Genomic DNA, 25,109 nt, shown 5'->3' with positions numbered 1-25,109 from the left:
AAATAGCATACAAAAGTATAATTCTTAGGCTCAGAGACCTCCGCAAGGGAAAAGAATAACTAAGTATCCTCAAAGTCCTTGAAAAACTTAAAATACAACTTCCAAAATATTTAAATTAAAATTTCTTACTGAATGGGCCATTGCAGGAAAAAATATGTTCCAACAATCATTGGAATGCTTCAGATGGTAACGTTGGTTGTTATATGAGGGTGAAAGGTTCACCAACAATTTCCTTAGTCTTGGCTTTGGATTCAAACTTGGTCACTAATCTTTTTGATGGTTAGTAATGTGCTGTCAAATCTAAAAAAAAAAAAAGTCAGGCCCGGACACAATTTCACTTTAAAGTTTTATAGAAGGTGGTTTTTGACAGCGAACATGAAACCATCAAATGTCTTATATTGTTGATGACAATGCCATTGGAATATAGGTGGGATATGAACCTTCTATTTCTTATGGTGACCGCAATATTGTTGCAAACTTTGGTTGATGAATGTATGCCGATGGATGTTTCTTCTAACAATATAAATATTCATCATCAATTGTCTTCAAACAACAATTAGCTTGCTGGTAAAACAAATCTAGCGAACAATATTTACCATTGGATTGGAGCTCAATCTATATGGTTCCTCCTCCAAGAGTTTTGGAGCATCCATATGGCCCTTTATTGGATAATCATAACCAAAGCAGCCGAATTAGGGTCGAGCATCTCTATGCTTAAATGATGTTTTTCAGGAAAGAAAATATGCTCATTTTTAAAAGTCATTTAGCAGGTATAAGATCATGGGCCAGGCTTGAACACAGAAAACATCAAATTTTGAATAGATCCAACCCGAAGATGGATTAAAAGTAAATATATAGAACAAGCTTAAGCCCGAAAATGTCTCCTCCATGTCTATGCGATGGCTTGCGTCAGTGTATAATCTTCTCCCTCCCTCCCTCCCTCCCTCTCTCGGATGAACAAAGGGACAAGTTGAAGAAAGCGAAGGCTATTCTAAAACATCACGTGGTCCTCGCAAAACGCAGCACCCTCCACTCGTTCACGTGGTCATTATCAGCCATTAATTTTTCATCGCCAAGCAATTAGCATCACAAGCACACCACCTCCCATCCATACCCTTCAAAACCTACTTTATTAATCGACCCCCCAACACGCACACTGCTCGGTTAATTGAAACGCTTTAACGCGTGACAAAGATGTCTATCCGTTGGAAGACGAAACGTGGAGCATGGAAGCAGTTCCTCGCACATGCAGTTTATTAGTAAAGGCTTTACGTGCCGTACAAAAACACGTTTGAGTACTCGTAAAAGCTACCAAGATCGAATAGCCTTAGTTGCTTTCGCATCCTACCCCACAAGACTACGGGATCCATGTATAACCTATACGTACGTATCCTTGCTTAAGATGGCCTCTGGACTCGAACTCCAATTAAAACACCCGGAGTTAGAAATAAACCTGAGTACAGTTTAAAACAGTGACCACTTGGGCGAATTGATTGTTCTTCTCTCTCTTGAATGAACAACGAAAGGCCCGAACAAACAAGGGCTGTATTTAAGAAAGGTGAGTAGATGGGTCAACGTGCACTTGAAATTAAGGAATTAAATCAACAATCTACACTAATAAATTGTTTGCTAAGGATGCTGTTCTTTTTCTTTTCTTTTTTTTTTAAACAAAAGATAAATGCGGAGACCTGCCTCCCTCGTTTCATTGAACTAGGGATGCCATATAAATTTGCATCGAGATACAATCATGTACCCTCAGAGGAGGTTCTCTTAGTAAATATGAGTAGCACTTAGAGTAGTATTTCATGGCAATCATTAACATACATGAATGATCAAGAATGAGTTGTGAGAAAATACTCTTTGTTTTAGCTGACAATATCTTATGACTCCTGTCCTAACAATGTTGATGTGTGATATCTGTTATTCAATCAATTATTGGCTTATAGACATTAGTATTTAGCATGTGCTATACATGTGGCTTGAGAGGACCAAACAACATGAAAGGAAGGGAAAAAAGCTGATTAATAAAATGAATAAAAATAAAGGAGGCTCAGGATCTGGGTCTATGATTGAAAAATCATATTTAAAGATGCATAGATCACATACACTTTTTACTTTCTAGGATGAGACTCTAAAATATTTCTAGATTTCTATATATATATAACTTTAAGTTTAGAACAATCAGTCTTTTGTGACTATACAGGCATACCAATTAGGGCAATTAAGACTTAAAAAAGTTCAGCTACATACATATAATTAGGTAAAATGCAAAAAATACAGTCATGAACCTTCAATTAGCGAGTCTGGATTGTATCTATCTTAGGAAAGGATTCATTTTTCTGAATCCATCATTGGATCATCTACTAGTTATTTTGAGGTCTATGTAAATACATGAATAATGAAGTTTGGAGTGCTTTGAAATATACATAATTCGTGATTCAATTATGATTTCACACAAATAAAAATAAATTTTTTTACAAAAAAATATAATCTCGATCTCTTTTTGTAAGAACCAATCATTTTTCTATAACACTATTTGTAACATACTGGCTTCTAAATGTTCTTTTTATTTTTTTTATAATTCTTTATCATGGCATATATTTTTCTGGCAAAATAATGCGGTGACGTGTCGAAGTACAAAGCAGCCGTTGCAACAGCTTGCTCCATTCAAAATTTCCAGTAATAGGGCGAATCGGACAAAACACGGCCATTCATTCGTTCCAACTTTAAAAGTTTAAACCTTTACAACTCACAACGGCTAATGACGTCATGACAGTTAACGTCGGAGCCGTTGAAATCGGTAACGGCGTTACGAAAATATTCACGGTAAAACAGAGGGGTCGGTGACAAGGGCAATTTGGTCACACATGGGGATAGGATATTTTTGTCGCACATGGGAAGCCGCAGGTATTCGGTATTCCGACAGAAGTCCTCCAGCTCCCGATCGCGAGGATTGAGCCAATGCGAGCGGATGATTACATCACGGCCATCCAATATCCGCGACCCCTCCGCCAGTGATATCGTCCCCTACAAACTCGCGCCTGCCAGCCAATACTGTCGGGATATGTTATCCGTCTTGCCTTTTACGCGAGTCTCGTGGAAGCCCAATTTGACCGAGCACCCTGGTATTGGGCTGAATTTACGTATGTGCCATTCCGTTCTTTGTGGGCGTATCACGGCGGATCATTTCTTGGATTTACATAACTACCCTCGACCCAAAAGTATACTTTCACACGTGCCACCACATCATGCGCGCTGGTGGTTGGAGGTCAAGGTGCCATTATCCTTGTTCTCAAAACTCCGCTTTGGGATTCCTCTAATGGGTACCCATCCAATTGTAAATTATTAGATGCTGGAGGAGCAGCCAGGGTGTATTTTTGGCTTATTATATTCTATTCTTTACATACAAGTATCCTTGATTGTCTTGGTTTCCATGAGGCTGTTTGAATATATATGGTGGATTTGAAGCTGGGAAAGTAATTAAATGGTTGGATTTTTTTTTTTTCCCATGTGTTTGCGTCTTGGATGGTAATTTTGTTTTTACACAATGCACAAGACGGCTTGCACGTGATGAAGCATAATGCTTACGTTATTATTAAAATTGGACGTGTTGGGAAGAGATTGATTGTTTTCTTGTGAGGACCCTGAACACAACCAGGGTGTCAAGATATTAAATAATTTTGAGTTGGGTGAAATACAAGGCATTTTAGTTGATATAGCTGGCTTACCAAAAACTTTATGGCCTTCTATGACCAAAACACAGACTCTCTCTTATATTCCTTGCATATGTGAAATACCTCAAATTTATAAGGGCAAGTGTGCGTGTATTCAAAACATACGGTTATACCATCAAACTGATTCGATGTTGACAATGAACAAAAATATAAGAAGGAAATAATAAAAGAGTGATACATCCAATAGCATATATCATTGTTGCATAAAATAATATAGTTAGTGATGATAATGATCAAAAGTATGCAATGATAATATATGGAAATGTAGAAAGGAAAAGTTCTTAAGCTAGTTTATCCAAAATAAAAAAAAAAAAAAAATCTTAAGCTTACATCAAAAAGTCAAGAAGACCATATGTCTCAAAAACCAATGACAACTTTGAGTTGTGCCCTCTTTTTTGTCAGCAAGAGGTTCTGGTTGTTATTCCATTCTGGATGGCCTTTCTATATCTTATTTAAGTGCATTAGAAATTTGATGTTGGTGTAACATTGTCGCAGGTTTTTGAGATATCATGTGTATAATGCACAGATTCATGCAACTAGTTCCATTGAATTCACTCTAGACACATTTGAATAAAATTATTTTTCTATTAAACACATACATTGAGACTACCAATGAATTATTATAATGTTCCACTTATTGTGTTATTGGAAAGTATTACTACCATTCATCTATTCGTTCGCTACTCAGTTCACCAATTTCATGTCAATCAGGGATTTGAGCAGCAAACAAAAAGCAGGCAATGTTGGTCCATGCTCTTCATATTGCTAACAAACCACACTTTCACACAAGATTGGTGAATTTAGCGTAATACGACGTGTAATCTCTAGAATTTTTCTATTACAAAATATCACCGGGTGCATGTCTCTTGCTTTCCGACGAAACATCGCTTTGACCAAGATCAAGCACATCAACTGGGTCGCGGACCAGCCGCAACCAGTCCGGATTTTCAGCCACCTAGGGGTATTATCGTCATTCCGTGACCGAAGAAGCGACCACGGCGAGAAGCGCGAATACAGAGAGGGCAATCCCGTCTGCCGCATCCTTCTCTCAGGTATTACTATTATTATTTATTATTATATTATTAGAAAAAATTAATGCCCGAACGCCGACTCGGAGCACATTTTCGTCATTTATTTAATTAAAACCAATATTTAGAATTACCATGCCCTTTTTAACAGCAGCAGTAGCAGCTGACCGAGCCTCCTAACCGCGACTGGTGTGGTGCTCACCACGAAGCCTCTCTTCTCTTCTGTCGACCCACCCCGAAACCTAGAGAGAGAAACAGAGGCTCGAAGATAGAGAGAGAAAGAGAGCGACAGAGAGAGAAGAGAGGAGAGGCTAAGGGGAAAAGCCTCGGAATCATCCAAGAACGATCCCCCCTCTCCTCCAAGACCATTCCTCCGTAGATCGCCGCGGCGAAAGAGAGGTGGTTCTCTTCCGTCTCCGATCTGATCGCCCGCTGTCTGGCGGATGACCTATGGTACGGAACCTGAATCCCTTCTTGGATGTGTCTGAAATCTTGTTCGGTTTATTCTTGGATGTTCTTGTTTCTATTCTTGGGCTTTAATTTGATACTGCGTGATCTGTTCCTTGGTTTCGTGTATTCTTATTTCTTCGTGGAACTAGAAGGTTTCCATGATTCTAGGGATTCGGGGTACTATTTGTATGGTACAAGGGCTAATTGGGGAATGAAAAGTGATATGTAGCGGGCGAGGCGGCGGATTATATTGGATCGGACGATTGGACCATGAGTGGTTTCTTGATATTTTAACGTTGTAACGCCTTAGGATCATTGCAATGATGACGTGATGGCAGACGTTAATGCTGCGGATTTTTTGGGTTTCGTTCATGGTTAAGCATTGTTTTTTGTGGTAGAATGTTCGAAATGGAAGGTAATTGCTATTTTTGTTCTTTTAGTAGCGGGGAAGGGCTACCTTCTAGAGGAACGTTGCTTGTGTGCTAGAAAGTCCATGTCTTTCTTGGAAGAAAAAAAAAAATAAAATTCTTGATTTGGGTTTTTGACATTAGTTTGCAGAAAGGATTTTCAGATTGATGATCAAGAGGATTACTTGCTAATTCTTGAATTGCCAGGGAATATATCCACCCCTGCAAATGAAAAGAAAAGAGCAATTTTGTTCATATTTTCTTTTACTTTCTTGAATAATGTTAAAAGCAACCCGAGAAGTAAAGCTAGAGTGAGGTTTTCTTTGCCAGCTGAGACATACAATAACTAAAGCTGGAGTTGGGTTGGATTTTTCTAGTTGATTTCACCATTTTAGAAGCTTTGAGATCCCTTGATGCACTATATGAGAAGTTTCAACTAAGGGAGTAGCAGATAATGAAATGAGACAGGATGATATTGCCCTCAGTCTATTTGTGGTTTTACAGACTGCACTGCATCAAACCATAGAGGGAACTTAAATCCTAGTACTTATTATTCATTTTAACAATCGGGCATGACTCCAGACCATAAGAAGCTTATCAATTAGGGTTGTGAACATGCCATGAAGTTCTACATGTTTCCCTGCTTGTATCGCCAAATTCTAGGGAAATGTTAGAGTCCAAAGTAGCCAATAGAGCCTAATTGCTATTTTTCCCTGTGGCAATAACTACATGTGAGCTGCTTTCGTAGGACCACAAATGATCCAGACTTCCCAAAAAGAAATCAAAGACTTCTTGTATATGCTAGAACTATCATATTGGAGTCTCACCAGTGAGGAATGAGGTTGAGGAACGAGGCAGTTTTGCTTGGTCTTCTGTTTGTAAGATTTTTTATAAGGAAGACTGCCAAACCACGACATTCCTATGTATTTCTGGAAAGTCTCTGGGGCCAAAGCCTTCTGTCTGTACAAAAAATCTGCAATGGGTGAAGTCAAGCAACTTTCTTCATGTTCTGAAACTCTTTCCTGTCTGCGTCTTAAATGGTGCTCACCTTTCCAAAATCCTTGGGATGTTCAAAAAATTCCTGTAGAGCAAGTAGTCCTGCTTAATCACTCTCTCCAAAGATAGCCAGTCCATAGCCATTCATAACAAATTGTAGCACAAGTAAGTAACTTGCATTAATGGTGATCATGGCGAACATAAGTTTTGAAAAGATTTTTGTCTTATAGGAAAGTACCCTTTATAGTAGGGGATCAAGGAAGGAGGATGATAACTGCTTTCTCCTAGTCATTGCAAAATCCAATAAGATGGTCCCATTTTCCGGTTGAACAACATATTAAGACCAAAAAAAAAAGAAGTAAATATAAGCAGTAATCCTTACCTGCCTCTGGTAACATGTTAAATGTGTCATCATGATCGTTAAAGATTGTATGTTTGAGGTAGATAATCATGATTTTGAGCCCAATTAATATAGTGCTGCACACTTGGTAATACATGATGTACAATATGCATAACTAGTGTACAAAATATTATAAAGATGGACTAAAATGCATGCATGACATGCATATCGAGTACAAGAATGCCAGAAAAAGTATTTCACAATTTTAAAATTTTTCTTAGTCAGCATGGCATCTAATTCAAAACAGTACCCCACAATATGTGAAGATATTGTCAATGTTCTATTGTTCATAGCCATATTAGCTTCTAGCATTCTTCTTTTGTTATGAAAATCAACATGATTCATGGTACAATGCACACAATCAATAGGCCTATCACATCTAACAACTCATATGCTAGAATTTTTTTTTTAATTATGTTATTTAGACTTTAGATTTTTTAGAAAAACTTATTATGAAATTCAAGAAAATCACAGCAAGTTAATTTTGAACATGTTGTGACTAAGGTATGCCGTCCCGATACCGGTCCCTGTACTGGTGCCATCCTATCACTATATTGGTACGCTCAATACGGGGGCTTGTTTCTTGTACTGAGTGTTGGTACGCCCCCTGTACCATGTATCGATACTGAAGTGGTATGGTACGGTATATTTTGTACCGCCTGGTTCGATATGGTATGGCATACCTTGGTTGTGACTTTATTAGATCTGCTGTTAGATGCTACAAACTATATGTTTATACACTAAATTACCTAGTAATAGTACCGGGACTTGGCTAGTAATTGATATGCAATTTATTAGCAACACTTTCATAGGATGCAGTTGTTTGCATTTTGCAAGCAAGAACAAAATTTGGAAAATATCATATAATGAAAACACTTGCAGTCTGAACCCTTTTCTTTATCAACAAAATCAGCTCTTATACCATGCTTAGAGGTAGTATATTGCTGGAGTTCTAATATGCTATGTATTTTATACTTATTCTGGTTTGTACATGCTTTTGCAGGCAGGCCCAGTTAACATTATTGTAGGTTCCCATGTATGGATTGAAGATCCAATTTTAGCCTGGTTAGATGGGGAGGTTTTTCAGATCAATGGTAGTGAGGTCCATGTGCGTGCAACCAATGGAAAAACGGTATACATGCCAACTATAGACCTGTTAATTTAGTTCCTACTGTACGAACAACCTTCTCAAAGTCCTTGTAGATTACTATCGTCCGATCTACAGAACTTTTTAATTGTCCTTTCTTATATCAGTGGCAGAAGTACCTTGTCTTAATTAAATATAATTTTGCCGATGTTTTACTAAAGCCAAAGCAATAGGAGTTTTATTCTTTAATGATGTACCTTGCTGCTTTGTGGCTTTACTCCTCTAGTAATCTATCTACTTTCTTACAAGTTGTCTAATATATTTTCCTTTTCAATTCTCCTATATAATATATTGCTGTCATAATTATTAGATGAAGATTTAAGTGATGCATATTTAAGTGAGAATCATGCCTTTTTGCCTCCTACTTCCATGCCATATCATGTTTCAAAAGAATTCATGCACTATGCAATTGTCATCTCCTCATATTTCAGTTGGTGCTGCAAACTGATGATAGGTGCATTAGATGTTTCAAGTGGATCTCACCAGAATTTCATGTAAATGAATGGCTGTGGTCCACAAAACATGCAATTCTTTGCTAGAGGTTGACTGGGAGTATGGAGTGATTGGGTGGACATTTGTTGTCTCAAGTCAGAATCGAGAGGTTAAACAGCATGCCTATGATCACTACATTAGAGAGAGACGATAAGAATCTTCTTCTTCTTCTGAAAAATTGTAGATATGGTCCATCTATCATGTTCTCCCATTCTTCATATGGGTTGATTGAGCTTGAATGGGCATTTCAAAGTGTTGGAGCTGAGAATCTGCCAAGATAGATATAACCTAGGAGCCGAGAATCTGCCAAGATAGCAGATGTAGTCTATTCAGAGCCAGTCAATATCTCAGTCTGTTTTTGGATAAATTGTAAAATAACCAGTCACATGAACTTGTGTTACCATCAGAATGATATGATAAACAACAAAGTCACACAAAGTTGGTATTGGGTTTGGTTATTGTTGCACAAAATCAAACCCTTTGAACTTCAAAATAAATTTTGGCTATAACAATTAAAAGATAAAGAGAAGACTTACTGAGGAAGATAACGAATCCTTAGAGAGGTAAGAGAGTTGAGGATCAGATGGTCTCTTTTTTATTTAATTTCATTTACTACAGAACATTCCGTGGCCATTTCCAAATGAAAATTATGATAGAATACCATCTTTTTTTTTTTCATGTTTGTTAGTTTAAAATTTAATCTACAAATTCTTTTTTTGGTCGCACAAAGTTTGCTATTGGGTTTAGTTATTCTTGCACATAATCAAACCCTTTGAGCTTCAAAATAAATTTTGGTCATAACAATAAAAAGATAAAGAGAGGAACTATTGAGGAAGATAACGTATCCTTAGAGAGGTAAGAGCAAGGTCTACGGAACCGGTACCGGTGGCCGGATCGGCCGGCCGGCGGTACGGTTCGGCACGCCTCCGTTTCGTTCCGAACCGATGAAGGAAAACGGAGCCGAACCGGAGAAGAAAAAGAGAGAAAGAGAGAGAAATAGAGAGAGAGGGAGGAAGAAAGAAAAAGAGGGAGGGGGTCCGTCGGAGGGCCTCCGGTGGGTCGCCGTGGCCCTCAGGCGGCGTTTACGGTCCCTGCTGCTCCGCGGCGTGAAACAGGGGCGATCCGCCCCTGTTTCTGTATTTTTTTTAAAAAAAATATTTTTTAAAATGAAGCCGGTACTGGATTTGCCGGCATCATTTAAGTGAAGCCGGCAACCCCATGCCGGCTTCATTTAATTTTTTTTTTTTTAAAAAAATGGGAAACAGGGGCGGATACATTATCCGACGGCCACGACGGCCCGCCGGAGGCCCCTCCGACAGACCTCCCTTCCTCTTTTTTTCCTCTCTCTTTCTCTTCCTCTCTTTTCCTCGTTTTCTCTCTTTTCTTCCCCGGCACCGGCATGTGCCGTTTTCTATGCTGGAACCATCTCGGTTCCCCGTCAGGAAGGTTCGGCACGCCCCATACTGGGCGGTTCGGCACGGTACGACATTCCTTACTAAGAGAGTTGAGGATTAGATGGTCTCTTTTTTATTTAATTTCATTTACCATAGAATATACTATGGCCATTTCATCATTTTATTCCAAAGAAATCTGTTTTTTATTTTTTTTCATGTCTGTTTGTCTTTTTTGTTCTTTCGATATGTATATATTCATAATTGTAATATGCAGTGCATGTTGAAAAGGTATCCTGTCTCCCTGAGGACTCCACAAACCATTTGTATCATTATTTTCTCTTTTATCATGGTTCAGTATAGCAAATATCTTCATGTTTTCTCAAAAAAAAGAATCTTCATTTACTTATAATCTTAAACAATTCTCTACTTTTGCTGAGTGAGTTAAATCACCATAAGTTTTTTGTGTTATCCTCAATCCTCTCTTATAATGTTTGTCTCACAAAATATTATTTCTCCATAATATTTTCCTATCATGAGATTTTGGAAATTTGTAAAATCGAACATAATTTTTTTCAAGGTTTAATTTTGCTGACTTTTAGAAGTTCAAACAATGTTCGACTTTGACGGGCCACAAGTTGTCAATTAAATGGATGACTACGAATATAGGAGGAAAATATGGAAGGATTATCTTTGAAGAAAAAAAGAAAAAAGGAGATATATTATGAGATCACAACATATAGCTGATTGGTGTGTAAATTTCTTTTGTTAATTGGTTTAATCGGTAATTGTATTATTGAAATCTTTGCAAAATTTACAGTTAGTGGGCTGTTCTTGCTTAATGTTTGCATACAGGTGGTTGCAAATTTATCGAAGGTGTTTCCCAGGGATACAGAAGCTCCACCTGGTGGTGTGGATGACATGACAAAGTTATCATATTTGCACGAACCTGGTGTATTGCAGAATCTGGCCACCCGCTATGAACTCAATGAAATATATGTAAGCTGTTTATCATGTCTTCCATACATGTTAAAGTTATTGACTGGAACAAAGGATTGTTCGTGACACTAGGTTCTCTTGCATTCTCAGACATACACTGGCAATATACTGATTGCAGTAAACCCCTTTCAAAGGCTGCCTCATCTTTATGACACTCACATGATGGAACAGTATAAAGGAGCAGCATTTGGGGAGTTAAGCCCTCATGTTTTTGCTGTTGCAGATGTTGCTTACAGGTGATACTCAATATCCCCCTATTCTTTTCCCCACAAGTCAGTGTATCTAAGTGGGTTCTGATCTGGATTTTTCAAACAAAAAAGGGCAATGATAAATGAAGGAAAAAGCAATTCCATTTTGGTCAGCGGAGAAAGTGGTGCTGGTAAAACTGAGACAACAAAGATGCTCATGAGGTATCTGGCATACTTGGGTGGACGATCTGGAGTAGAAGGAAGGACTGTTGAGCAACAAGTATTGGAAGTAAGTTGGAAAAAATGGTCTCATAAAATTCAGTTTCTTCCCAGCAACATTTCGTTTTCTTCCCATTACTTGCAAGAAATGGCATTTGAGGTTGAGCCTGGGTTAATGTCTTCTCATTCTAAATTCAGTCCAATCCAGTTCTTGAAGCTTTTGGGAATGCCAAAACCATTAGAAACAACAACTCAAGGTAAGTTTTTGTTAAATGTGTTATTGTCAACAGAGACACGCTCTTAAATATCTACTCAAGGTTTAAAACAGATAGTTCCATACGTGGGAAATTGTAGCAAATTATTTATCCTGTCTGTTATTAGATAATTGTCAATTCCAATCACCTAATGTGTTCTTTTCATTTCTGTGCATTAAATTGTGCTTAAGTCGGTTTGGTAAGTTCGTTGAGATTCAATTTGATAAAAGTGGGAGGATATCTGGTGCTGCTATTAGAACCTACTTGCTTGAAAGGTCTCGTGTCTGCCAAATCAACGATCCCGAGAGAAATTACCACTGCTTTTACCTTCTTTGTGCTGCCCCACCTGAGGTTTCTATTCTCTATTTCCTTATCTATGGTACATTTTAATTGTACCTGTGGAATAATCTGAGGAATATGACGGTATTATCCTACTGGCAGGATATTGCAAAGTATAAGCTGGGAAATCCTAGATCATTCCATTATCTTAATCAGTCCAATTGCTTCGAATTGGATGGGGTCAATGATTCTCATGAATATCTAGCAACTAGAAGGGCCATGGATATAGTTGGAATCAGCGAGCAAGAACAGGTATGCAATATGAGTTGTTTTCAAGGCATAAAGCTGTGCAAATATTGAATACACTTTATTCTATTGCTTAATAGTAATATAAATTTCTTAACAATGTTGCCGTCTTCAGGAGGCAATATTCAGGGTTGTAGCTGCTATACTACATCTTGGGAATATAGAATTTGCAAAAGGGCCAGAGATAGATTCATCCGTAATTAAGGATGAGAAGTCAAGGTTCCATCTCAACATGACGGCTGAACTGCTGGTGTATGTCCAAGTTCTTTTGTTCTGTTATTTGAAATGTTTGAAACTCCTTTACCAAATTTAATATTGATAAATTATCAATTTAACAAGCTTCCATAAATAAATGCTCAATTGCAGGTGTGATGCCAAAGGTTTGGAAGATGCACTAATTAAACGTGTGATGGTAACACCAGAAGAAGTTATTACAAGAAGTCTTGATCCTGCTTCTGCAATTGTCAGCAGGGATGGTCTAGCAAAAACGTTATACTCCCGCCTATTTGATTGGTATGAACCAAGAATCTTATCTGTTATCTGAGAAGTTTTTTGCAAGGTTCCATGTTATTTCAGAGGTTCTTATTACTATTTGTGCAAAGCATATTATTTTATGACTGATTATAATGTCTGCAGGCTAGTAGATAAAATCAATGTATCTATTGGGCAGGACCCAAACTCAAAGTCACTGATTGGAGTTCTTGATATCTATGGTTTTGAAAGTTTCAAATGTAATAGGTAAGCCATCCACAGAATAATGCAAGTGCAAGTGCAGTATCTGTTCTGAGAAACAATTAATCATTATCCTTGATTTTTGTAAACCTAAATTAATGCATTTTTTGGGAAAACAGTTTTGAACAATTCTGCATCAATTTTACAAATGAAAAGCTGCAGCAACATTTCAACCAGGTTTTCCTGAAATCCTGGCCATAATTTTCAGGCAGCTTTTCTTACAATTTTATTTTTAACACATGATGTTGTCATTGCAGCATGTCTTTAAAATGGAGCAGGAGGAGTATACCAAGGAGGAGATTAACTGGAGCTACATTGAGTTTGTTGATAACCAAGATGTGCTGGACCTAATTGAGAAGGTGCCTTTTTTCCTTCTCTTGATGCATGATAACCGGACTACTTTAAGCCTGCCCTAGGAGCACTCCATTATTTAATTTAATCATAAGATTGGCCTTTTACACTATGCTTTTGAAGAAAGATGGATGGGAGATTGGTGAAGCATTGTTGTAGTAGTTTATATTTAGAGCAAGTCTTCTAAAGTTTCATTTTGGATAATGTTTGGACAAGCTATGGACAAGAACTTGGTAGCCTCAATATTGGATAATGTTTTAAACAACAGTTAATGAAATTGTGCTTGCTAATTTCAACAAAGTCCTTGAATGAAATATATTCTTGATTAATGCAAAAGAGGAAATATGATGTATGAAATTATTTACGAATAATTTCACTTGGGAAATATATTTGAAATTCTGCAAAATTCATTTAGGCTCCAAAACCCGATGTTATCTCATCAACCACCTGTATTTATTTGAACAGTTAGCAAGAACCACAAATCATTTATTTCATTGATGGGCAAAATAGATGTCATATCAATCGTCAATATGATCCATGTTTATTTTGTGTTGATAACTGTTAAGTTTCAAATAAATTGAAAGGATGTATAGTGAATGCATATGTATGGATTTGTAAAATTAATTGCTTCTAACAAACAATAAAAGCGATCTAATTCCATCATGTAACATTTTGACGAGGTTGATATGCATCATCATCGTCCTGATCATCAAATAACCTTGACATTTATAAAGGTGGACATAACAACATATTAAGTGCCTGGTCCCAGGGATACATATATTAATTGGTCAGCTGTGCATGGTAGGGCATCTACATAACTTGCCTTTGCCATTATTAAGTTAGAGTCTTGGTTGTAACCTCCATGAGTGTAATGTCCATAGGTTCTATTGTAATTGTGCAGATCGTCACCAATTGAGGTACCACTGGAGTGAACTTGTGGGTATTCATTTCTGTTCATGGCATAACTAAAACTAGAAACTGCTCTATGGTTGAATAGCTGGAAATATGCCTTTCTAGCAAAGCCACCATAAATGGAATCATCCCTAAGGCTACAATCATCACCATTTCCTTGAGCACCTTTGTCGCCATTGTCATCATCACCATTTTTTACCGGTGGTTGAACATGCATCTGGCAATCTTGCTACTGGATCCACTGGATATGGCAGTTTGGACTTAGAGTATGTTAGATGCAACATAGGAATCAAATTTTACCATACTAAGCGAACACACATCCTGAAACTCCTTTCCGAGATGCTCCTGCAACGTTCCTGTTCCATGAATCTTTGGCATGTTTTGTTTTATTTCTGGTATTATCCAAGCCCCTGGAATAACGTATCAATTCTATTATGATACATATATACCTGCATGCATATCTTATGGCTCCAACTTTTGATTCAGTGAAAATGACAAAGCTTCTACCTTTCTCTTTTTGTGCAGAAACCTGGTGGAATCATTGCACTTCTTGATGAAGCCTGGTAAGTGGCTGTTGTTTGACCTCTGCTAGTCTCTACCATCACTGTTCTTGTTAAGGCCTGATATAAAGCTTTTGGAGTCTAGTGGTTACTTAACAAGGTATCAGTGCCAATGTTTATGGGTTCGAATCCCATTCAGGCGAATTTTATCCCTTTTTTGAGTCTTTTTCTCATCTTGACTCGTTTGGGTTATTACTTGAGTTCGTTGATCTTTTATCTTGCGTCATTCTTGACTCATTCATGCCTTCACATGCATGATCCGGCCTGCATGTAAGGAAGGGTGTTAAGGCCTGATATATGTTATGACCTCTTCCCTACCAGCTTAATCTTTTGGGGTCTAGTGGTTAGTTAACACTTCTTAGCTTTGCATAATGCCGATATTCAAATTTCAAAGCAGTCCTTGAATTCTTATTCTCCCCAATATGCATGCGCTGCAATGTCTGCTGTGGACATATGTTATTCTTTCCCGTATGTAACCCAGCTTATCTTGTGTTATGATGTGCCAATCAGCATGTTTCCCAAGTCAACACACGAAACGTTTGCTCAGAAGTTGTATCAAATGTTTAAAAACAACAAGCGGTTTAGCAAACCAAAGCTCTCTCGTACTGATTTTACCATTTCCCATTATGCAGGGGAGGTAAGCATGTGTTGCACTCAAAAGACCCTGTTCTTTCACATGAACTGTTTTGTCTTTCGTTCATAATCTTTTTATGCTCTGTGCAGGTAACATATCAAGCCAATCAATTTCTAGATAAAAACAAAGACTATGTGGTGGCAGAACATCAGGATTTACTGAATGCATCTAACTGTCCCTTTGTAGCTGGTTTATTTCCACCACTTCCTGAGGAGACATCAAAATCTTCCAAATTTTCCTCCATCGGGTCACGCTTTAAAGTAAGATACACTTCATATGTTATTTATTTTTATTACAATCTCCTTAGAGATAAATTCTGTTGTTCTATTTATCCTGAAAATGAAAATACTTGAAGCATTATTTTTTTTTGTCGTCTTTGAATTACATATGCCTCTTTAATATTTTTTATTATTTCATACTTTTATTTAGTATAGTATCTATGCTCAATATGTATCTATGCATGTTATAAATGAAATGTTTATGCTTGACCATTGAAAAGGACAATATTTGTAAAATTAGCTGCTAATTATTTTATTCATTTTGTACTGGTGTTTGTAAACAAATTTCAGCTGCAACTTCAATCTCTCATGGAGACCTTAAGCTCTACAGAACCTCATTACATCAGATGTGTGAAGCCAAATAATCTCCTTAAACCTGCTATTTTTGAGAACTTCAACATTATCCATCAGCTACGCTGTGGAGTAAGCAACCAACTTTATTCTCATTATGCCTTTTGCATTCTACATTTTTCTCTACAAGCTTTTCATTATCTAAAATTGTTTTCCTTTTGTATATATGTTTTCATATTTGTAGGGTGTTCTTGAAGCAATTAGGATCAGCTGTGCTGGATATCCAACTAGAAGAACCTTTTATGAATTTCTTCATCGTTTTGGTGTTCTTGCCCCAGAAGTTTTGGAAGGAAAGTAAGTCCTATGCAGTTTGAAACATGCATTCTTGGTGCATTTTTCCAGTACTTAATTATGCTTAAATTTCAGCTGTATAATGATGCACCTTCAACTGGATGTTTTTGTTACTGTTCAGCAATGATGACAAAGTTGCGTGCCAAAAGATTTTGGATAAAATGGGACTCAAAGGTTACCAAGTAAGTTACTTGCTACCAAGTTGCATTGACTGGTACTGATTTCTATTATATCTTTCATATAGGTGGCTTGTGAATTATTTAAGTAACTTGAGTGCAATGAAGAAAGTAAGAAAGAAAATACTGATTCATCAAATGGATAAAGGGTGAGATAGACTACAAAGGTGAATGAAAAATGCATGATGGCTTTGCTCCAGCTTATCCCTGGATGCATTGAATGCTTTGAAATGGCATCTAAAATGAAGCAATCTAATTCTGCATGCCTAAAAGGAACCACATGTCTCAGTCCTTCCTTTTATTTTATTCTCCTAATAAATGTATTTTTACTTTGTTATATTTTGCAATTTATATCAATATCCCATTGCCCTTGTTTTTGCAAGTTATATTTTTGTTTCAAAATGTCAATCTCTTGCATTGCATGACATGGTTGGCTTTGGCAGATAGGAAAGACCAAGGTGTTTCTGAGAGCTGGCCAGATGGCTGAACTGGATGCCAGAAGAGCTGAGGTACTAGGAAGAGCTGCCAGAATTATTCAGAGACAGATTCGTACATATATTGCTCGCAAGGAATTCCTTATGCTGCGTAAAGCTGCTATTCATTTGCAAGCTCGTTGGAGGGGTATACTCTTAATTTAGATTAAAAATGCCAATACAGTGTGATGGTTGCTTTTAGACTAGCCTAAAGTGTATGCCTATGTATGCTGCATGACTGTCTTCCTATTGAAAGTCCCATAATGCAATTGATTGTTTCTCGTCCACATGGTCTATGTAGTTAGATTGGTCAATATGTTAAATTACCGATTTTTTCTTCTCTTTTTCGTTAATTGCAGGAAGATTGGCTTGTAAGTTGTATGAGCACATGAGACGGGAAGCTGCAGCACTGAAAATTCAGAAAAATTTGCATCGTTATTTTGCCAGGAAATCTTATACAGCACTTCTATCATCTGCAATTACACTGCAGACAGGCTTCAGGGCAATGGCTGCTTGTAATGAATTTAGATTCAAAAAGCAAACCAAAGCAGCAATTCTTATCCAGGTTTGTTTTCTTTCAGTACCAAGATGTTGCTATTTTTCACTGGTGATGAATGGTTTTACTCTGTTCTCCATATCTGCTGTTTTCTTTTCCTCTCTATGAATGGTTTTGCATTTTGAATTCACTTGCCATCACATTGAAGCCTCTGTTGCTGAATATTTTCCTTATGGATGCAGGCTCAATGGCGTTGTCACAGAGATTATTCATATTACAAAAGTCTGCAGACAGCAACACTTACTTATCAGTGTGCTTGGAGACAGAGACTTGCAAGGAGAGAGCTCAGAAAACTCAGAATGGTTTTGTCTACTTCCTGTCTCTTTTTACTTTTGAGATGCATTTATGTTTTGTAACGAGGCTTAAATTTGAACTATTTTTATTTGAATGTATCCAGGCTGCAAGAGAAACAGGAGCCCTCAAAGAGGCAAAAGACAAACTTGAAAAGCGTGTGGAGGAATTGACATGGCGTTTGCAGTTGGAGAAACGATTAAGAGTAACTACCATCTGATTTTTCCTGTTGTTCAATCTCATGCTTAAACAGATGTTGCCTTCTGCATTGCTTGATCAAACATGTCCTTTTTCTGTCCATGCAGTATGATCTTGAGATTTAATCCTGTTTGGTTCCAATATGCAGACTGATCTAGAGGAGACAAAAGCACAAGAAATTGCCAAGCTGCAGGATATGTTGCATGAGATGCAGCTGCAGCTAGACGAAGCAAACTCCATGCTCATCAGGGAACGAGAGGCTGCTCGAAAGGCTATTGAAGAAGCGCCACCAGTAATCAAGGAAACCCCTATCTTAGTTCAGGACACAGAAAAGATTGATTCATTGACTGCTGAAGTTGAACACCTGAAGGTAGGATCACTGAATTCTGTGCTAGTGATTCATAGTTTTATGCAGGAGGGTGCATGAGACATGAGTAAAATTGGAAATTTAATATAAAAGTAATCACTAAATCATGTAAATGTAGGCCAAGGTAGCCTGACAATCACTTTGTTAGATGACAAGCAAATATATACATGGTATGAAATGAACTTAGCTAACTAATGGAGAGCTGTTTTTTAGCTGACTCACATGCACCTTTTACTAACTTGTTAGATGCACATTTATTGAATTACTTGATATATCAGATTGTAGCTAATTAGTTAAAAGAAAACATGGTGACCTTGCTCTTTCCTCCTTTATCTATGATTGCAGGCTTTGATGCTAACAGAAAGGCAGGCAACTGATGCAGCCAAGAAAGCATATTTTGAAGCTCAAGAAAAAAATAATGAACTAGCTAAGAAATTTGAAGATGCTGAAGCAAAAGCCGATCAGCTTCAAGAAACTGTTCAAAGGTTCTACATTTCTAAGTGTGATAAGAAATGAGTTGTTTGTCGGTTTCATCTCAATTACGCATTTAATATGTTGGAAATTTGACAGTCAAATGCTTTAGAGTTTTAGTTTCTATTCAATATTAGGAGTCATTGAACTACAATCACAAACCTGTAAGCTAAAACTTCCTATCAACCATGTGAGATACTTGTCAACTTTCCTTCCATAAATGCAGACTCGAAGACAAAGTATCCAATCTGGAGTCAGAGAATCAAGTACTTCGTCAACAGTCTCTTTCCATTTCACCAACTGGCAGGGCATTGGCTGCACGTGCAAAAACAACTATCTTGCAGGTGCTTGTCACATCATTGGTGGTCTCCTTTTTTAAATCCTTCTTTCTAGTTCTTGCTTGTATATGCTTGTTCTTTATGTGCTGTCTTACCAGAGAACTCCGGAGAATGGGAATCTTCCAAATGGTGAAACTAAACTTGCATTGGTAGGTGCAATACTGTCCTTTGGATGCAAATGTGGTTTGTGTTGATTTATTTAATTGACAAACATTTGGTTTCTTTCCCATCCATAAAAATAATTGCAGGATCTAAGTCCTGCCTTGCCTAATCCCAAGGATCTTGAAAGTGAGGAGAAACCACAGAAGTCACTGAATGAAAAGCAACAGGTATGCCTTTTTTTTCTTTTCTTTTTTTTTTTTGATATAACTTGCTGTGTCACCAAGGGATAGTGCAGTAAATGTTCCATATGTTCATCATGACCATGTACTTTTATTTCTGTCACCTATTTCTCATCACTGCAACCTTTCTTCTACAGGAAAACCAGGACTTGCTGATTAAATGCATCTCTCAAGACCTAGGGTTCACTGGGGGAAGACCTATTGCTGCTTGCCTCATATACAAATGTCTTCTTCATTGGAGATCATTTGAAGTTGAAAGGACTAGCGTTTTTGACCGTATCATTCAAACAATAAGCTCAGCCATAGAGGTATTCTACCATCTTTGCCTTTTGCTGAGGCTTGTAATCTTTCCTGTACCATAGGTTGACTAAGAAAAGTTTTAACCTTTGGGATAAAATGCGAGACAGCTGTAGATATGTAGTAATCCAGTCACTTTCCTGCATCAGAGTCATGTTGGTGAAGATTTATCTCATGTCTTATTTTGTACTAATTTTGCAAATTACTGAATTTTGTTTTCCTGTTTATTTCAAGGCCCAGGATAACAATGATATATTAGCCTATTGGTTGTCCAACTCATCTGCATTATTGTTGCTCCTGCAACGAACATTGAAAGCAAGTGGAGCAGCCAGCTTGACTCCACAGAGGCGGAGAACATCAGCTTCTTTATTTGGGAGAATGTCTCAAGTGAGAAACGAAAACTTTGTTTTCCATATATCGATTCATTAAAAAGGTTTTCATTAAGGTTTCCTTTGAGTTTCTCTTCATTACGGTTTTCATAATTCATTTTGCATTTTCGCTTATTTTAGGGTATCCGGGCCTCTCCTCAAAGTGCTGGGTTTCCTTTTCTTAATAGTCGTCTGATTGGTGGATTAAATGATTTGCGCCAAGTTGAAGCCAAATATCCTGCCCTGCTTTTTAAGCAACAGCTTACAGCTTTCCTTGAAAAGATTTATGGAATGATAAGGGACAATTTGAAGAAAGAGATATCCCCACTACTTGGTTTGTGTATCCAGGTATTATCAGACGTTTCTAAATTGTTTGACAAATAAAACGATGAAAACTGCTGCATTTCACAATTCTCAGCGACTAATTTTTTGCTAGTCTTTCTCAAATGGCTTTTCTTGGAAAGTTTGTTAAAATTCTGCTAAATGTCAGGCTCCTCGAACATCTCGTGCAAGCTTAGTGAAAGGATCACGTTCTCAAGCAAATGCCATGGCCCAGCAAGCTTTGATCGCACACTGGCAAAGCATTGTGAAAAGCTTAACCAACTACTTGAAAACACTTAGAGCCAATTATGTATGTTTCACAGTAGTAAATGTCTTCTTTTTTTCTTTGTGAATATTTTCACCTTCTTATGTTTGCCAACTTTGCAGGTTCCCCCATTCTTAGTGCGCAAGGTTTTTACCCAAACATTTTCATTTATCAATGTTCAACTATTTAACAGGTATGTCTTAATTTCTACTCAGCATTGGTTGCTGCTATGCTGTTAAACTCATTTGATAAGATATAGAGTAATTTCTCCTTGTCTTTTCTCTCTCTTCGGTAGCCTTCTTCTTCGGCGTGAGTGCTGTTCATTTAGCAATGGTGAATATGTCAAGGCAGGATTGGCTGAGCTAGAACGCTGGTGCTATGATGCAACTGAAGAGGTGACCATCTGTCTTGTAGTCTTTCTCCCTCTAAATAAAGTAAACATCTGGAATGTATTTTCATAGAGAGAGTATTAATGAAGAGCTTTCCTAAAATTTATTTGCATACAGTATACTGGTTCAGCTTGGGATGAGTTGAAGCATATTAGGCAGGCTGTCGGATTCTTGGTACATTTCCTTTACATACTGAAACAAGGGCTCCTGTTTATGATTAATTTTTTTTTGAGCGAGTTTCTTATCCAACTCTTTCGAACTTCAGGTCATTCATCAAAAGCCCAAGAAGACATTAAAGGAGATAACCAATGACCTCTGCCCAGTGCGGACCATTCCATCCATCCTTTTCATATGTTCTTGTATCATTTACTTGTTCAGCCCTAATCCTTGTATTTAACTACAACCTGTATCTTACTCTGTTTTCAGGTGCTTAGCATACAACAGTTGTACAGAATCAGTACAATGTATTGGGATGACAAATATGGTACACATAGTGTTTCATCAGATGTAAGTGCAGTTGATTGACGTACTCTTTCCATGTTCTGTTTATACTTCAGTAGCAATCCTGAGGGAGAGGAGCTTGACAGCTTAAGCCAAGTGTTTCTGTCTGATGAGTATCGAGTTCACTAAATTTTTGTAGGTTATTTCGAGTATGAGAGTCATGATGACAGAGGACTCAAATAATGCTGTCAGCAGCTCTTTCTTGTTGGATGATGATTCCAGGTGAACTTTTTCACCAAATCTTTGTGGAAAATATTCCAAATTTAGTAGCTCCAAGAATTTCTTAATGAGACATGCTTCCTCTTTGTATTTCTTGATGCAGCATACCATTTACAGTGGATGACATCTCCAAGTCAATGACAGAGATAGAAGTGGCAGATGTTGATCCACCACCTTTGATTCGTGAGAACTCAGGCTTTGCTTTTTTGCAACAAAGAAAGGAATAGTGATGTTCCTTTTCATGGGTCCTTGTCTCTGTCTTCCCAGGCATCTGTTAGGCTTTCTCCACCATTCACTGCACCATTCACTACATCCTGTGCATAAATATCAACCACTTCTTCATCATGTAAATACAATATCATTCCATTCCAACAAAATCAGCTGGTCAGCCCAGGGTAGTTGGTAGATTGTCTTTTCTAGTATTTGCATTTGATTGATTGAATTTTTTTCATATATTTTTTTTTTCACGTGTGAGGTGTAGTTAGAGGCAGCAAGCCACTATTCTGACTCTGGGCTGGTATTGAAATGCCCAGGGTATACTAGTCACTCCAAAGGGTTCCACAGTTACAAGTTGTGATTTGACTTTTAGTATTGTATACTATGTAAGTTATGAAAGCAGCAACAGCGTCAACCTCTTATGTCTGTTGTATGTCACAACTATTGTAATGTAATATATTATTCTTTCTGTTATAAGTTTTCTGAATCTGGTTTTTGTAGTTTATGATCAGACAGCAGCTTCAGCTGGATCTCGAGCCACAAAACCATGGATCCCATTGCTGCTGGTTTGTGGCCAAACTAAAGTAAAATATCTACTTGGTGTGATTACCTGTCTTGTTCAGGATGATATTGTATGTGTCAAAAGAAAACTTGATGTAAATCCAGATTTTTGAGGATTGATTTTGAAAAATTCATGAAAAATAAAACTCTCAGGACTCGTTTGGTTCACGGAAAGTGGAGAGGAAAAGAGATAATGTCTGTAACATTGAGTGAGGTCTGATTGGAGTTTTAGGAGAAGAAAATGAAAAAAAAGTTTTAAGTTATTTTTTATATTTTATGAAAAATAAAAATTAAGATGAATTTTGAAATTTTTTATTTTTTTAAATATTTTGTTAAAATCTATGGTTAAGATTTTATAAAATATTATGAATAATTAAAATAAAATATTAAATAATAATAATATAATATTATTTTAATATTTATATCAATGTAATATAATATTTTTATTAATATTAATATGATATTTATATTAATATATTAATATTTATATTAATATAATGTTATATATAAATTTATATTTATTAAAATATTAATAAATTTATTATATTAAAATATTAATATTATACTAATATGATAGAATATATAATATTATTATATTAATATAATAAATTATTATGATATAATGTTATATTATAACATACTAATATTATTTTTATATTAATATAAATATAATATTATTATTTATATAAAGTTTAGGAGTAAAAATTTATGGTCTTACATCTATTAAGGATATAATAGATATTCTATACTATTTTTTAAAAAAATGGGTGCTCAACGGCAATCAAATATAAGTCACTCTTCAATAAGTTAGTTTTTCATGTTCAACTAAATATATTAAAATTTTATTTTTAAAAAATAATTTTTTAAAAAGTAATTTTTTGGGAAGAAAAATTTTTTTCACGAATCAAATGTGTTTTTAGGATTTGAAAGGTTAAATCATATGGTTTTTACTTCTGTAAGGCTCGCAAGGCCATATGTGCAATTACGATGGAAAGCACATAAAGAAATTCATGTTGAGGTGCTTTCGATGCAGGAAGTAAATGAAGGATAGTATTTTTTTATTGTCTCTCTCCTCTTTAATAAATTTTTCAGATAGTTTTTTGGTTGAGAGTGTTTTTGATATGAATTCTACTTTAAAAATAACTTAGAAAGATGAGGGATGGAGAAGGAGAAACTATTTGGTGATTCCTTTTCTTATCTAACTAATCCCTCTAATATCTGAATATTTAGGTGATTTTGGTAACGCTAGTCCATCGTCAGCAGCCCAACTAGATCCCAAACCCAATCAGAAAACTAATTTGCAGGCTTGAAGTGTTTGGATGTGTTCTCAAATTTACAAAACTCGGAAAAGAAAGCTTGAACTCTGAGATTGTACCCTTAAAAGGGATGATTACATAACCTGGTCCCTCGCTTCTTTCTAGAATCCTAGTTTCCTAGCACGCGTGCTTTATATGGTTTAATTTAAATATGTCGGTGTAAAATTCGAGTGCTTAATGAATTTAAGAAAATCTCAACATGCTGAATCCTACGTTTCTATTAGGTATTATGTGAAAGGAGAGACAATCAAACTTGGGCTTACAGCCATTATTCATATGCTTGTTACTTGGAATATCATGCACTACAGGTTCTGATTACTTGAAACATTGATGTCCATGAACCATTCAGAGCTCTCACATGTCAGTTAATTTATATCTCAAAAGAGAGTCTAATAGCGAAGGTGGTGTGGAAAATTATCTGTATTGAGGCATTAACATTTATCAAATGCTCTTGTAATGCCCCTACCACAGGGGAAAAAAAAAATCCAATAATATAAAAAAAAGGAGGGAGGGTCATCTCATCACATTATCATCTTGAAAAGCCCTTGCAAGAACCCACCCTACTTAAACTTCCTTTACATCAATTGGTGGAAATAAATGATAAATGTTTTTAGTTAAACCATTGAGATATTTTATATACGATATGTAACATGTGCATTTTGGAAAATCCTTCCAAGATCCAATAACCTTTTTTCTAAAGCTAGAGAAATATATCATCTGATATTGATCTTAAAAATATTAGAATAGTTTATCTGAAAAAGATTCCCGGCTAAGATGTGCTGGGATTTATTGCGGCATTGGTCACCCATATGGCTATTATTAAATTTCTTAGTTTGGATACGTTTACATCGCATGTGTCATGCATATATCTTTTATTAATTTAAGACGGATCCAAAGCTAGCATTAACCCTAGAATGGCATTCATGATGGGAAGGGCCCTTTGTCGGTGACTACGGGACCCCAATTAGTGGAAGTCCAAACCCTGTTCTTTCAAAATATTTGTTAGGTTAATATTAATTCAGCACTTCTGATTTCATGTGAAAGGA

At 36.6% G+C, this 25,109-nt stretch overlaps 1 protein-coding gene across 2 annotated transcripts; it reads left to right on the top strand.

Annotated features, from left to right (window-relative positions):
• Positions 1-4,992: 4,992 nt before the first annotated feature.
• Positions 4,993-22,592, top strand: LOC105056568 (myosin-17). Of its 2 annotated transcripts, XM_010938846.4 has the most exons (39): positions 4,993-5,215; positions 8,019-8,147; positions 10,901-11,044; positions 11,135-11,280; positions 11,365-11,521; positions 11,650-11,708; positions 11,897-12,056; positions 12,147-12,296; positions 12,406-12,542; positions 12,657-12,803; positions 12,927-13,028; positions 13,142-13,199; positions 13,280-13,381; positions 14,811-14,848; positions 15,356-15,482; positions 15,569-15,739; positions 16,049-16,180; positions 16,293-16,402; positions 16,521-16,581; positions 17,019-17,196; positions 17,408-17,613; positions 17,787-17,906; positions 18,002-18,100; positions 18,242-18,463; positions 18,806-18,945; positions 19,158-19,275; positions 19,368-19,418; positions 19,518-19,598; positions 19,748-19,918; positions 20,142-20,294; positions 20,417-20,623; positions 20,766-20,906; positions 20,984-21,054; positions 21,157-21,256; positions 21,368-21,424; positions 21,516-21,572; positions 21,677-21,757; positions 21,891-21,973; positions 22,074-22,592. In XM_010938846.4, exons 1-39 carry the CDS (start codon positions 5,213-5,215, stop codon positions 22,195-22,197), a joined length of 4,593 nt encoding a protein of 1,530 aa, XP_010937148.1. In that variant the 5' UTR covers positions 4,993-5,212; the 3' UTR covers positions 22,198-22,592. The 2 variants fall into 2 exon arrangements, with proteins under 2 accessions (XP_010937148.1, XP_073107045.1); XM_073250944.1 differs by lacking the exon at positions 4,993-5,215 and having other exon boundaries at positions 8,007-8,147; positions 22,074-22,361.
• The last annotated feature ends 2,517 nt before the right edge of the window (positions 22,593-25,109 follow it).

This window comes from Elaeis guineensis, chromosome 2 (genome assembly GCF_000442705.2).
Source record: "Elaeis guineensis isolate ETL-2024a chromosome 2, EG11, whole genome shotgun sequence".
In the NCBI taxonomy this organism is placed as follows: Eukaryota; Viridiplantae; Streptophyta; class Magnoliopsida; order Arecales; family Arecaceae; genus Elaeis; species Elaeis guineensis.
Note: the sequence above shows the minus strand (reverse complement) of the source record. Positions and strands in the feature narration are given on the sequence as shown.

Excerpts from the sequence above, each read along its gene's own strand:
- LOC105056568 (XM_073250944.1), top strand. The coding sequence starts at position 8,007 with ATGCTTTTGCAGGCAGGCCCAGTTAACATTATTGTAGGTTCCCATGTA. Across the intron at positions 12,297-12,405 it reads GAATCAGCGAGCAAGAACAG|GAGGCAATATTCAGGGTTGT; the intron begins GTATGCAATATG and ends TGCCGTCTTCAG. Across the intron at positions 21,257-21,367 it reads GCTATGATGCAACTGAAGAG|TATACTGGTTCAGCTTGGGA; the intron begins GTGACCATCTGT and ends ATTTGCATACAG.